Raw genomic sequence first — 16,020 nt, forward strand, 5'->3', positions numbered from 1 at the left:
TCTCGCTACTAAGACGCTTTGAGTGGATTTTTGGGGCATTTCTTTCTCAATATCCTGACGTGAAAGAGACGTTTGGTTTTGGCTCACTGTTTTGTAAGACCGGAAAGGGCCGCATGGTTTGAGCAAGAGAGTAAGTCAGGGTTTTGACCTGTACATGTGACACCAGTGAGTGTTCAACGTGACACACGCTGCTGCTCCCCCCCAAACTAACGTGTGTGTGTGTGTGTGTGTGAGTGTGTGTGTGTGTGTGTGTGTGTGTGTGTGTGTGTGTGTGTGTGTGTGTGTGTGTGTGTGTGTGTGTGTGTGTGTGTGTGTGTGTGTATGGGGGGTATGTAATGCTGATTGCTGTACTCAAGCGTGGGCTATATGTTTCCTGCAATGTGCAATCATTTGCATTGGTTCTTTGTGTATGTTTTGTATTTGCGCATTTAGGCTATGTAAGATGACAGACACATTAATAAACTCTAGTGGTTAAGACAAGTAGGCTAGTTGTGGTTTTAGCCCCAGAGAAGGAGAACTGTCATGTCTGCTTGTCATTTTAGTCTGCTGTCCAGGAAGTGGGTTTTCAACAAGCAAAATGACGCATGTAGACCACATGCAAAAATGAGTTGCACCCTTAGTGAAAAAAATAACATGCTCTTAAAGTTTGAACAAGTAGACCACATGTCTTCCTTTTTTCACACTAAAATATGAATGTAACTATGGATGGAATATGTTACACACTTACACTGTAGATGTGATTTGATGTGATTTGAGGGGGTTTTTTTAAATGAAAAAAGAATGTATATTAAATCTGAATGTACACATTCTAATGCAAGATGAGGGTTTTAAATGCTGTCAGGGTACTTCAATGTGACTTCGATGACCAGCTCACGACTTGAACATTCCACAGTAGGCGGTCAAAAACATCCTATCTCCCACTGCTGGGGAATGCATGGTGAGAAAGAGGAGGACAATCAGTTGTTGTTAGGGCAAAATGACTTAGGAGTGAGGTCGAAAGCCAGTTACTCAGTATATTCATAACAAGCAAAAAAACAAGGTGTAAAGACATACATATGTCAGGTACGAGACGGAGGAACCAGGTGCGTTCGAACCCAGAAGGGTATTTATTGAATTAGGGAAAAGGGGAGTGGGAAAGGAGAAGGGTTCCGGCTTCTGGGCTTCTGGGGGTTACCAGTGTTGCAGGGGTCACCAGGATTTCGGGGTTTGCAGGGGTCACCAGGGGTCCGGGGTTCCAGGGGTCCCAAGGGCTGTGTGTGTGTGCCTCCCCAGGAAACTGAGCAGCGAACACGGGAGCTGGAGGGTCCGGGAGTCCTGGGGAAACCACACACACACAACAGCAGGTGAAAACCAGGCAGTGGCACAGTTCAGGGCAAATCCAAGGCGAAAGTGTTAAGCAGAAGGCAGGTCAAAATTACCGGGGCAGAGGAGAGATCAGAGTCGAAGTCAAAGGCGGGTCGGGTTTCCGGGGTTGGAGAACAGAGCAGAGATCCAGCAGGTCCAGGTACGGGAGTCAGAGAAAGCAGGAGCAGACTGGAAACACGAGTGAGCTTGCAGACGATCTGACAAGAAATGACTGAAAAACAGGGCTTTATATACTGAGCATGGTTACTGGCAAATGCAGTGCAGCTGGAGAGTAAACGAGGCTAAATGAGACAGAGCAGAGTGGAGACAGGTGAAGGTGATTAGGCAGAGTGGTGAGCAGAGTGGAGCAGAGTAGGGACAGGTGGAGCAATCAGAGAGAGTGGAGAGCAAGGTGACAGATGATTAGAACCAATTGAGTGTAGTTACCAAGCAGGCAGAGGGAATGCATGACATACAAATTGAAAGGCATTCAGAAAATAAATAGACACAATCTTATGCTATACGTATTATGACTGAGGATATTGCTGAAAAAGCCCAGGAGTTGCAGTGCTAGTAAATTATTTTGTGACTCAGGACTTTGTACTTTACAGGCTCTCTTGAGGAACCTGATGTTTAAGTTCATGTGCCGTCTGGATAAGTCTAAAAACTGTATTATAATGATTCTCACAAGCTCCCGATGCAGCTCTATCCGCTATCAATCATATATGTGGAAGCATTGGAATGGCTACCTTTAAGACAAATGATGATATGACAGATTATAAAACAGATGATGATGACAGATATATGTTTGTATATGCTTATTGCTTGTTTTTTTCTCTTCCTTTCCTTTTCCTGCCTATTTTATTGTTTGTATGTATACTATGTTGTGTGTCTGCCTATTGGGCCCAGAGCATGTAATAACGTTTATATATGACGTCATAATATGCTAATTAGGTATGGATATATACTCATCCGTCCCCAATATTTGTCTAATTTGCAGTCAAGCTCTGTCTGTTACCACTGTCAAGCCACAGTCATTTCAATTTGTCATGCAAAAATACAGCATTTTTTTTTTTAAAATAAATGTTGTCGCCTTGAGGGTTAACTCGATAATAAATCAATATTTTTGACAGCACTGCATTAAACATTACTGTACATCATCAAGCACACTGAATATGCAAGTGGAAAATTAACGAGATACCATTTCAAAATAAAATACAATAACTTTTATTGAAATAAAGATAATAATTCTGGTTATTCTTCACATTTTTGAAAAAGAAAAGTGTTGTGAAGGGGATAATCATCTCCCTCATGAAAGGACGTTAGCAGCATCTTCCCTTGTTCAGATCCACGAGCAGTGTCCAACAGCAGCAGAGCTGACGGAGCCATGGAGGAAGAAGGGAACATGGCCTCTGCATCAAACAAAGGTGTGTAACTTTTTCTTAATTAAAACTCATCATTAACACATTGAGTTCAGGTAACAATTCTATTTCTATAACTGCCCATTTGCATGGAAAATGCAAGGGATGTTGGTGCTAAAATGTCATCAAAACGTTATTTCAAGGTCATTATCGAGATCAGCTGACAAGAGTTCGTCCTGAGCTCATCAAGAGAATAACAGGAGTTGTTCTCAAAGGTCTCTTGGATAAACTTCAAGCTCACAGCCCTCCTGTGATAAATAATGAAGAAGCAAAGGAGATCCAGCAGAGATCCAGTGTGGAACAGGACCAAGTCAGGTCCCTGGTTGATGTGGTGGATAAGAAGGGAAACAAAGCATGTGAAATGTTGCTGTCCCACCTTAGAGAACTGGACAACTACCTCTACCAAGATCTTGGCCTGTAAGAAGAACACTGTTTTGGAGCATTAGTGAAGTGATGTGTATATTACTCTAACTTTATGATCACATGTCAGCTACATACAAGTACATTAAGAAGATCACTCTCAGAATCATTCTCATGTGACATACAGTACATGAATGCAGAATATTAAATATACTTTTGTAAACTGACACATTTATATCACTTAATTATTTAAATACATGAAGCACTTAATATGCGCCTACTGACCTCTTAATTGTTGTATTTCCCCAGAGTTTCACCCACTGAGAAAGGAAGAGATGGTGAGCAAATTATAGATTTCCACCTGATAGTACAAGGGTTTTACAACTAATTCATGTAAAATACTTCAGATCCAGTTCAGAAGTTGAAATTCAGAAGCAGGGTTTATTTGGTCAGGGAGGGGGATAAAGAGACAAAAGGCCCCAGGCCTTCTCACATTGTCTCTCTCTCCCCCTCCCTGAAGAAGAGTTACATGGACAGATAAAGGCAAGAAGAGCCCTTACAAAGAGAGTTTGTGGGTGCGTTCCAATATGCGACCTTGCGTCCTCCACTTGTGCTTGTGGCCTCACGTTTTGCTGAAGACCCGCCTCCATGGAGTCCCCGCCGTCAGCCTAGCCACAACAATTTTTGGGGGGCAATTCTTCATTCACCATCCAGTTTACAAATGAGAAAATGACTTAACAATTGAGCTTTTGCGAGATATTGAAATGTAATGCTGTTGTCAGTGATGTCATCACTACGAATTGCTTCCTGGTATGAGGCCACAAGCACAAGTGGAGGACGCAAGGTCGCATATTGGAACGCACATTATACTGTAAGTTTCACCAGCCCTCACAGGAAGTGAGGTCACATTGGATGATGTCACATGCAGAGGTAGTCTTAGCCAATAGCAAAAGCATCCCCTGGAGTCGTACTGGCAAATGCACATTTATTGGCCTCGTACAAACAGATCATTCTCTGATGAATACTAAACTTTTTCCCACATAAAAAGTCAGTGCCATAAAAATGGCATATATCCTTCTCAATTGCTTTGGCTCATTTGCATTGATTTAGTCCTTCTGTCAAAATAAAGTGGATGGTTCAGAATAACCTCATGGATCCTTATCACATGTTCATATCGCTCCATTGATTGGTAACACTTGATAATAAGGGATGCTTATGAAGATAATTAATGAATTAGTGATGAACAAAACATTAACAAATGTTTTATTAATGCTTTATAAAATATCTACAAATAATATGTTTAAAGGTGCACTGTGTAATATTTTTAGTAGTTTGTTTCCAGAATTCATGCTGCCCATTCAGAAACCTTACCTTTTCAATGAAAATGTACCACCACCATAACATTCTAAACATTCATTATGACTAGAAAAATCACTTTTCATACATGAAAAGAGGGATCTTCTCCATGGTCTGTAATACCTACTCTGGCCATGATCTTACACGGTGCACCTTTAATATTTTATATACAATACTTTTAACTGGGTATTTTTATTAATTTGCAAAACATTTTTTGACAAATATAAAATATTAGTATAACATTTCCCAGTCATTTACAAACAGTTACAAAAACTCTTGTTTTCATACCTGTAATAAGCTGCTTCCCGGTCCTTTCTCCTCAGCGATGGAGATGTCTTCACTGAAACAAACTGTTCAGTCCATCTTCAGAGAGAAGTTTGTCCTCATATCCCAAGAACTGGAAACAGGGAAGAAACAAAAACTGCAGGACATCTTCACTGACCTTTGTATCATAGAAGGTCCCAGAGGCATCAATGATGAACACGAATTGTCTGCAATGTGTGCAAGACTGGATGAGACCAGGACCACCTCTGCGAACATCAAGACAGTGAAGTTGTCCGATATATTTTCTGACCACTATGTCACAGGACAACCTGTCAAAAAGGTCTTGACCCTGGGAATAGCAGGAGCGGGGAAAACATTTGCAGTGCAAAAGTTTGTCTTGGACTGGGCAGAAGGAACACAAAATCAAAATATACACCTGATTTTTGTGCTTCCATTTAGAGAGTTGAATATGCACACTGACAAAGAGTACAGCCTTTTTGACCTTCTGAAGAATTTCTACCCTGATTGTAAAGCGCTGACCAAAGCCTTTGCAAACAAAAATAATTTAGTTCTTTTTGTCTTGGATGGTCTGGACGAGAGCAGGATGCAACTCTTCCAAACTTCCATCAGTGACCCAACAAAAAAAGCCTCAATTGCAGAGCTTATCACAAGCCTGATCAAAGGTGACCTGCTATCATCTGCACTTGTCTGGGTGACATCAAGACCTGCAGCTGCCAATAAAAAACTACAAGATCTTTTCGACCTTGTGACAGAAATTCAAGGTTTCAGTGAATGCCAAAGAGAGGAGTATTTTGAAAGGGTCATCCCAGGGAAAGCTGAAGAAATCATAGCACACCTGAAATCCAAAAGAAGCCTCTTCATAATGTGCCACATTCCAGTCTTCTGTCATATAGCAGCGGTTGTGCTTGGTGGGGATCAAGGGGAGTCATGCCTCTCCAGCAAGAAGAAAGCTCTGAGCAGGAAAGAGCTAGAACAGCATCAGGGGATGCCTAAAACCTTAACAGAAATGTACGCTCGCTACTGTGTTCTTCAGATCAGAAGAATGAATGAGAAGTACTTCAAAGAAGACGAGATGTGTGCGGAGGACAAAGGGGCCCTCCTCATTAAACTTGGCAAACTGGCATTCAAATATTTGGAGAAAGACACTCTAATATTTTACAAGAAGGACCTGCTTGAATGTGAAATCGAAGTGGAATCGGGAGCTTTGCAGGCAGGACTTTGTACGCAGATCTTCAAAAAGGAAAACGCTGAATGTGGAGAAAGCATGTTCAGTTTTGTGCACTTGAGTGTACAGGAGTTCCTGGCAGCTCTATACATGGTCCACATGCATGCTACTGGCCACACTAACCTCTTCATCACTACTGGCATGCAGAAGTTCAAGTGGTGCTTCAGCAAGTCAAGATTCAACCTCTACAAGGTCTGTCTAAAAAAGGCATTACTGAGTCAGAATGGACATTTGGATCTTTTTGTGCGCTTCCTCGTTGGATTGGCTCCGTTGTTGGAACCAGAAATCAAGTATCCCCTGGATGCAATACTTCCACATCTGTCAAAGGATGTCAAGGACATGAGCATCACCAAAACAGTTGATTACATCAAGAAGCAGATCAACAAGACAAGCTCACCAGAAAGGATCATTAACCTGTTCCATTGCTTGAATGAGCTTGGGGACAACTCAATGGTTGAAGAGATTGAAAGGTACTTCCTAAAATAAAATATATATTTTTTCATTTTACCAGCTACTTTTTATTTGTTCTTTTAACCCACTCTGCATAGTTTTACAATAATTCTTACACTGGCCAATGTTTTCCTTTCTACTCCTTCCCCCTTCAAATCTGAAATATCTGGGTCTGCCTTGCATGTTAGTCTGTCTATATGCTGAACAGTATGAGGATATTTAAGTATGTTTTTTGGCTTATCCAAAGTGTGTGTTTTGTGATAAATATAGATACATGAGCTCATCAGTTGAGAAGAACCTGACACCAGTCCAGTGCTCTGCTCTAGCTTATCTGCTGATCATGTCAGCTGAAGTCCTGGAAGAGTTTGACCTGAAGAAATACCTCAAATCAGATGAAGGGCTGCACAGAATGCTTCCAGTTGTTTGCATTTCCCAAAGAGTTCAGTGAGTAATGATTGTTTAAAGTGATGGCGATTTGGTTACAATTACGGTTTTTCAGGTAAATACTCTACTCATGGCTGAAATTTGTATCAAAGTGTTTACCAAGTTATGGTTTCTATTTAAACAGGCTTAATCAGTGTCATCTCTCCAAAGCAAGTTGTGAAATGTTGGCCTCTACTCTTCAAGGGCTGCATTCCCATCTGCACGAATTGGAAATGAGTCACAATGAGCTCCAGGACAAAGGAGTGGAGCTGCTCTGTGAGGGACTGAGAGTACCGCAATGCAGGCTGGGGACTCTGAGGTCAGTGATGTTGCATAAACCTACACATTTCACACTACTAGTGATTTAAAATGGAACCCCTACGAAGTAACCAAAAGCTATTTTGTGTTATATATTTTCCCTCAGTGGATATTGTTTGTTGTTGCTCACAAACTATTTGATATATTGTGGCTGTATATGTACATGTTTATGTACATGTATATGTATATGTTCTGTTGCTACAATTCGCAGGCTCTCTGGTTGTTTGATATCAGAGAGTGGTTGCAGATGTTTGGCCACAGCCCTAACTTCAAACCCCTCCCACCTGAAAAGGCTGGATCTGAGCTACAACCATCCAGGAGAATCAGGATTGAAGCTTTTATCTGCAAGACTAGAGGATCCGCACTGCCAACTGGAGATACTTAAGTTAGTAAATATTTACATTTCTTTTGCGCAAACTTAAACATGTTGAGGTACCCACTTGGTCTCATTGCCTGAGCCATTGCTTAAATATCATAAAGCAGAGGAATATGTTGATTGTTCAACATGTTCAACATGTGTCTAAGAGTTTTAAAAGTAAAACGCTTTGTAAAATCTGCCGTCATTCGGTGGAATTTCAGAGCACAGAAAATTTGGAACGCCCCTTGATTAACTATCAAGCATTTATTCTCCACTCACCTGTCTCCAGTCAGAAATGTTCTTTCTCGCTCGTACCCACCACCACGGGCGTAGGCAGAAATAATAAAACAGGTGGACCCAGAAAAAAATGGACGGGCCCAACCCCAAAACGTAGATATTAAAAGGTTACCGCGTTTGAGTGTATGTCTGGTTTGTAAGCAAATCACTTCTAAGTGAAAAGCAACTGGATGCGACACGTCAGACACAAGTACCCCCATGCGTGAGCACGCACACACACACACACACACACACACACACACACACACACACACACACACACACCAAACAGCTCTTTCCTCCGGGATACTGTCATGCCCATTGGCGTGTATACGTCTCGACCGTGCGCCTGGAAATATCCACGGTTATGGCGCATCATTTTATGATGTTGTGTTGCCAAATGAGAAGAAAAATACCACACTTCACTCTCACTTAAATTACTTTTAGCAACATGGCAATGCGCACTGCGATTCTCCACTCAGGAAGTGCTCATGACAGCACAAACCTTATTCTGTTACAGGTAGATGTATTAACCACAACAACAATGTAGCCAAGCTTTCATTAACGGAGACCGAAACCAACGGAAACCATGTTACCCAGCCCTATCCTCGACAAACCAAAACGTCTGCATTCAAATAAGGCATCCAAAGTTTAATGATGAATACATCTCAGCCAACTGCACAGACGCTAAAGCTAGATTTATGCTTCGGACGCATAGAATCTGCGTCCGTCCGTTTTCTGTCTATGCGAGTCCACGCCCCCCTCTCAGAGGCTCTGCGCCCGTCGTCGAGCGCCTCGAAAAAATTCTAACTATCCGTCGGACGGACGCTGAGTACGCAGACAAAAAGGCGCTATGATTGGTCGTCTCGCTACTTCCTTGTTCTGTTCTTGTGGCAGCGCAATGCCAGTAGTTTGCGAGAGCAGAGCTGTATTCTGTTAAAAACTTTATTAATGCCTTGTGTGTAAATGTGTGTAAATACACGAAGCTACAAGCTAAGTAACAAACAATGCATCAGTTGAACACTCGTGGCACAATGCCTGCGGTTTTACTACCGTTCCTCCACCGAATGTAAACACACATCGGCAGAATCAACTGTCTTTACATGCTTGCATTTTCTGCTCGTGAAAACAGACTGGGTATGTCAAATAATGATACCAGTGCATTGCCTTTGCAATTTGTGTGAAAATACCTAGCTAACCGGGATAGAAAGCAACATTGCTTAATAATGACCGCAGTGCTTACAATGTAGTGAAAGTAGCCTAATCGCGCAATTTCAAATGTGGCTCGAGACGAGTCCTCGGACCTCACCTCGCAGAACTCGCAGATGCATGAATACAATGTTGGTTCGTGGCCACTCCCACGCGAGTTTTGACGAGCGAAGACACATAGCGTAAGCATTCCGCAATATTATTACAATATCCTCTGAAATTGAAATAGTGGAAATCATACAAGATGAACTAGATTTATCTTTACAAAATTATTAATTATCGCTCAGTGCTACAGTTCAATGAGGCAAGTTGAGTCGACTGTCGTGGGTGACTTCTATTCTCATTAGATGGGACGGGCCTGGATGTCAAGTGGGCGGGCCCAGGCCCACCCAGGTCTACGCGCCTGCCCACCACCTGCCCTTTTACCGCTGTTCGATTGATTCATCAGGCGTCTTGCAATACGCCATGTAATCTATCTAAGCTTCTTGAGTGCAGTGCTCCTACGGACCCTGTGAAGCACTTCGATGATCAGTCCACCGCGTGGACAGCAACTCTCCTGTGAGAGTGGCACAATCATGAGAGGTCTGTTCTCCAGCGAGAATGAAGATGTCGGTGTTTTGCCCTAGCTTCCTTCCAGTTCACCTCGCTCCATTGCTCTCCAACAATCATCTGCCGGGGGGTGTCCGCTCAGAGTTCACACATATCTGCGGTTGCAGTTACTGCCTGAGCTCTCAGTGGTGCCCTGTACTCCCGAGCTCGAGAATGTTTGCTGCATAGACATTTCTCGGCCGTGGCAGTACTTCAGCACCATGGCTAGCGGTCTTGCCCAATACGCCACGTAATCTCTCAGCTTCTTGAGTGCAGTGGTCCCTGCGGACCCCGTGAAGCACTTTGATGATCAGTCCACCGCGTGGACAGCCACTCTCCTGCGAGAGCAGCATGATCACGAGAAATCCGTTCTCCAGCGAGAACGAAGATGTATGTATGCATGCTAAATCCAAATTTCAGAGAGTGAACTAATGAAAAAGTCATTAAGCAGGTTGCTAGTCAGATCATTGAGGAAGAGGTGCCCCTTAAACAAAAACTATGCCTACTGCACATCTACCCGGAAGACTTAGCCCCCTCTAGTGATGTGCAAGGTCTGCTGAATATCTGTTTTTTGGAGGCTAAACTCTGTTTGGCCAAGGAATAGAAAACAGAAGTCCTGTGTTCTGGCCCAGTGGTTGAAAGGCATGTGCTTTTACTTTGCTTCGGAAAAATTGAGTTACACCATCAAAGGGAAATTGGATACATTTTGGGGAATTTGGTACATAATTTTAGATTTTTTGGAAAATAATAATGTCAAATTAGAAGCGTGGGATTTTTTTGGTAATTGAATTGCCTCCTTTTTTAAATTAAAAAAAAAAAAATAGTACCTTAATTTATTGTTAATTATCATTATTATTGTTATTGCTGTTGCTTTTATTTTGCTTAATTGTGCCTGGGGTTAGGGGTTGTTGTGCTGTATGCTTATGTTTAAGATAATTTTAATAAATAACTTGTTCCCCATCTTGCTCTCTCTCTGTGTGTGTGTGTGTGTGTGTGTGTGTGTGTGTGTGTGTGTGTGTGTGTGTGTGTGTGTGTGTGTGTGTGTGTGTGTGTGTGTGTGTGTGTGTGTATGTGTGTGTGTGTGTGTACTTTTCTAAAACAGTACAGATAACTGTGGACAAGTCAGACTGAAACCAGGTCTACGCAAATGTAAGTCATTACTTATTTTAATTTAGTTAGTTTGATTTTTGATGACTTATTTTCATTTAGTGTTATGTGTTTGTACATTGCACTTGTGTTGTATTGCTCATGAATACATTGTTTCTGTTTGCTCACTGTTGGATAAAATATAGAATTGATTTATATCAAAACATATTAGTTTGAACCACCATTTATTCTCATATAATTAAAGATTGAACTCAGTCCTGTCCTTCTGGAATAGCCAGGAAATAGTCATGCAAAACCATTATACTCATATTTTGTGCTGTGGTTATGAATGTGAAAGTAAACTCCTTCCTCCTCTGTCCACTGAAATGACTTAAGAAGAGAAAACAGACAATTTGCAAAAGCTGGTCACTCTGACCTCAAACTGTCAGAGTTCAGTATTATTTAAAAGCTCACCCAGGTAAAGACGTCCTCGGTAAATAGCCACTTGAGATCACAACCACAGAAATGGCTAACTGACCATTCTCCCATTCTTATAATAAGCTGTTCTTAATCCTGGCTGTTTACGTTAGATACAGCCAGCGTTCAAATGTTTACATTGTAACCTTTGAATGACAGAAAGTCACTGGGCTGATTTGCAACAGAATTTATAAGAACAAAATAGTAAGAAAAAGACTACTGAGGTAGGTCAAACAAGGAAACAATTAGGTCAAACAAGGAAAAATCAAAAGGAGATGAACCAGAAACCGTCATGGCGTGGACTCAACTCCAGGGAAAAAGAGTGAACCATATTGAAAGTGAAGTGAAAGCCCATTGGGAAACTCCAACTCCCATTGCCATTGTGACACAGCACTCCACAGCACACAAGTGAACACTGCACACAACGAAATTGCATTTAGCTGTGCCAGGGGGCAGCCCTAAATGGCATCCCTCAGTGCGGCGGGACGGTACCATAATCAGGTGTGTGTGATGCACTGTGTGTGTGTGTGTGTGTGTGTGTGTGTGTGCGCGCCCACGCGCATGTGTTCTGTCTGACAAGTGCTCCTCTTGTCTGCAGATGCCTGTGATGTCACACTTGACCCAAACACAGCAAACAGACTTCTGTATCTCTCTGAGGGGAACAGAAAGGTTACATTTGTGGATGAAGAGCAGCCGTATCCTGACCACCCAGACATATTTGAATCTGAGTATCAGGTGTTGTGTAGAGAGGGCCTGTCTGGACACTGCTACTGGGAGGCTGAGTGGAGTGGGTGTGGGCCTGATATAGCTGTGGCCTATAAAAGCACCAAGAGGAAAGGGTTGGGTGATGATGTCATAATGGGACAGAATGCCAAGTCCTGGTCACTCGACTGCTCTACTGACAGTTACTCTGCATGGCACAATAATAAACGCACTGAGATACCTGCCCCCTCCTCCCACTCCAGAAGAGTAGGAGTCTACCTGGACTGGCCAGCCGGCACTCTGTCCTTCTACAGCGTCTCCTCTGACACACTCACCCACCTGCACACGTTCCACTCCACATTCACAGAGCCCCTCTATCCTGGGTTTTATGTTGGTTTGGGTTCCTCAGTGTCCCTGTGCCAGATCAAATGACCTCACCCTAAAGGAACACAACACATGTGCATTCACACACACTCTCACACGCACGCACGCACACAGATTGCTTTCTTCCTTCTGGTAATTAACTTCCTTTTTCTTTCTATTGTTCAGTCTTACTTCCTCTTCATTCTTTCAATTTTCTTTCTTTCTTCTTTCTTTAGCCCTATTCCGATGGGACTAATTTTATGTTTGGACATGGGGAAATGTGATTTTTATCTCAGGACATCGGTAATAGAAATGGCCGATTCGGACTGAATTGAAATAAGTCTCAGTAAACGAACAGAAAGTAGGAGGAGTTACTCATCACGCACCCTGTGACTGCACTTGTCGTCACCCGCGTGCCAACTCCACAATATATTATTGATTTTTGAGCACATTATTGCGCATCCATGGAGGCATTTAGTCCCGTTGGAATAGGACTTTAGTGAGTGTTTTAGTAGTGAAAGTGAAAGTGACAGCCCGATTTCAAAACTCCAACTCCCATTGTCATTGTGACACAGCACTGGACACTGCACACTGCACACAACAAAATTGCATTTATGCCTCACCCGTGCAAGGGGGCAGCCCTCAATGGCGCCCCAAGGGAGAAGTGCAGCAGGACGGAACCATTCTCAATCATGGAGGAGGATGGGGGAGAGCACTGGTTGATAAGTTACAGTATATAGCAGGGGTCCCCAACCTTTCTGGGTCTGAGGGCTACCAGAGGGCTACCGGGGGTTGCTTTTGTCCAAAATCCTCTGCTGATGTCTTGACATCATTCTCAAATCACACTATTATTGAATGATTTGCTTATAGGTTATGAAGAATAAATAATCCCATAATTAAATCAAGAAAAGCATTAACTGTGACTAAAATCTGGTAGTCGTCATTGTTTATTAACATCCTTGGTGGGCACCTCAGAAGCTCTTGGAGGGCTACCTGGTGCCCGCGGGCACAACGTTGGTGACACCTGGTATATAGTTTCTTTACTAGTGTTCTCTTATTAGACTGGTGTTTGACTACAAGCGGTCTCATTAGATTGGTGTGACTGATTACAACATGGTACTGTAGAATGATCAACACAATGCAAACTCTTATTATTGCTTATTATTTAACCTCCAAGTAAGAAATATACCCTTTATTGTAATAACAAATGTATTGTTTTACACGTGTGATACACATGGAGGATATGAAACGGGATTGTAATAATTATTATGAGTCGGCCTGCAGCTGTAAATTTAGTGTATTGTAAATGCATACTTAAATGTAAATTAAATGGATTTGTAATTATAAGTATGGATGTAAATTAAGTGATTTGTAAATACCTATTTCAATGTAAATTAAACGGATAAAGTGTATTATCGCCTGGATTACTGTAATGGGGTACTGTATGGCCTACCCAACAAAGCCTTGGACTGAGGTATGTATGTATACAGTATGTTCAGAATTCAGCTGCCAGGATTATCTTGCACAAAGCCGTGGCAACACATCACTCCCACACTCAGACAGCTCCACTAGCTATCCAGTGAAGTCCCGTATTGATTACAAAATTCTTCTCTTGACATGTAAATCACTTCACTCTCTTGCTCCCCAGTACCTGTCTCAACTCCTCCAACCCCAATCCCAGTCCAAGTCTCTGTGGTGTTCTGGAAAGGACCATCTTACCATGCCCTGAGCCAGACTTCGCACTGTTGGTGACGGAGCTTTCAGTGTTGCTACCCCCACGCTCTGGAACGGTCTACCCCCACACTGGCTACGTTCAAGAAGTCATCTTAAGTCCCTTCACAGAGGCATATGGACTCAACACTGGACTTTCCCCATGCACTCTTTTTTATTACTACTTTAAAAGCAAAACTTTTGATGCAAAACCTGATGTAGACCAGAAAAGAAAGGATTCAATAGAAGTGTTTAATAGATATATAGAAATAACATGTGTAAATATGTATACTTAATTTTATGCTTAAAGGTGCATTGTTTAATATTTTCACAGGTTTTTTCCTGAATTCATGCTGATCCAAACTGACTACACTTCGGAGTAGCCTAAAATGGTCCCAGTTTTTATTTATCATGATCACACAAACCTCTGCACCACCAACCAGGGGCGGAGTGGCCCACCTTTTCCCACCGGGAGAATTTTCCCCTTGGCGGCCCTTTTTAAAAAAAAAAACCCCCCAAAAAAACCAAAGCGAACAACATGGTTTCCTAACCAAAAAGACAAAAGCAACAAAATCTGCAGTCGTACTACATGTGAACATTAGTGTTGTCAAAATATCAACCTGAATTGGAGAATTTAGCCTACACCTTGATGAAATGCACAGCCAGTGGTGTAGTCTACGTAAAACGCAGGTATACGCACCCATTTCAAAATTTCAGGGATTACAGTATACCCACTTAAAATTGATTGATCCATTATTTACAATAGCACAAATATATACAGTACACATCAAAAATGCTCAAATATACTGTATACCCACTTCAAAAAGTATACTACACCACTGGAGCCATCATCACAGTCCAAAGCATTCATAGGCCTACTAGGTTAGGCTACATCACGCTACTGTTCCATGCAAATGTGCACTCCACTGTCATTTTGACAGTTTGAAATTGAAATATTGTTTAAGGAAGACAGGATGAGCATGGGCACAAAGTTTTGAGTGTGGGGATTTTTAGAAGAGTAGGCTTACAAAATATAGTATAGTAGCCTATAGCTTACAAAAAGTCTGTCTACATTGTGCAATAAACCCACCATGCAGCAAATAAGCCAAACCTAGCTACTTCAAAGCACAACCATAAGTCAACAAAATGTATAACCAAACGGTGTGGGCCTACCTTAACCCTATCCAGACCGGGGGGGGGGGCTAAAAGTGCCCGCACCAACTTTGATGTCGTATAACTCCTGAAAGACTAAAGCTATGACTACGAAACTTTGTGACTTTTCCTAAAATGAAGTTGGCTACAGTGTGATACCAAAAGATTAGGTTTATCGTTTTTGTTGTTGCCATGGCAACGGTTTTCTGACAGGTACGCCTGACCAAAAATCACTGATCTAAGTCTCATCATCATCACTTTTCATATTTTTTTTCATTTTCATTAGCATCAGACACCCTTGTGAACATTTGAAGTGGTCTGAAGCACATAATAACCAAAATTGATGTGCATTACCCAAGTTAGATGGAAAATACATTAAGGTCACATTTTGGGCAATAAAATCAGGAAATGACGTCATAATGATGTCATAATATCCAATAATGACACCAAACTGATGTCATTCATAGATCTTTGGCTGAAGATCATCCCCTCCAAGTTTGGTGGTCATACGCCATTCGGTTCCCAAGTTATGAGGGGGGGGTGGGGGGGTCAAATGAGCCCCCCCCAAGGTCCCAGGAATGCCAAAAAAGCCCGGTCTGGTTAGGGTTAAAACGCTGTCTTCATCGCAGCAAATGTCTTTGTTTCTTGCAATCACTCTACTTTAATCCACAGTTTAGCCTACACACCCAGCACTGGTCACATCAGAATCTTGTCTGGTAATTATTTTGTTCAATTTCTTCAGACATAGGCTACATCCTAAATGTACCACATATAAGTATATGTATGATAATAATAGGCCTATTATTTCGACTATAAGGAGATATACTGGCAGTTCTAACAAATCAAAACAAAACCCATTGCTTCTGTTAGGTGCAGTTCTCTTCCTTACCACTTGGTGGAGTCTGTCCGTAACCCAA

At 42.0% G+C, this 16,020-nt stretch overlaps 1 protein-coding gene across 1 annotated transcript in view; it reads left to right on the plus strand.

Moving 5' to 3' along the window:
* The window catches only part of LOC134455563 (NLR family CARD domain-containing protein 3-like), a 13,559-nt gene extending 1,098 nt beyond the window's left edge, over positions 1-12,461 (plus strand). Inside the window, exons 2-10 of the mRNA XM_063206706.1 lie at positions 2,691-2,771; positions 2,909-3,182; positions 3,435-3,463; positions 4,805-6,461; positions 6,712-6,885; positions 7,010-7,183; positions 7,394-7,567; positions 10,716-10,762; positions 11,775-12,461. Coding sequence (XP_063062776.1) covers positions 2,732-2,771; positions 2,909-3,182; positions 3,435-3,463; positions 4,805-6,461; positions 6,712-6,885; positions 7,010-7,183; positions 7,394-7,567; positions 10,716-10,762; positions 11,775-12,310 — 3,105 coding nt within the window. The 5' untranslated portion in view covers positions 2,691-2,731 and the 3' untranslated portion in view covers positions 12,311-12,461. The remainder of the gene's footprint in view (positions 1-2,690; positions 2,772-2,908; positions 3,183-3,434; positions 3,464-4,804; positions 6,462-6,711; positions 6,886-7,009; positions 7,184-7,393; positions 7,568-10,715; positions 10,763-11,774) is intronic.
* Positions 12,462-16,020: the final 3,559 nt, after the last annotated feature.

The sequence above is a fragment of the Engraulis encrasicolus genome, chromosome 1 (assembly GCF_034702125.1).
Source record: "Engraulis encrasicolus isolate BLACKSEA-1 chromosome 1, IST_EnEncr_1.0, whole genome shotgun sequence".
NCBI lineage: Eukaryota > Metazoa > Chordata > Actinopteri > Clupeiformes > Engraulidae > Engraulis > Engraulis encrasicolus.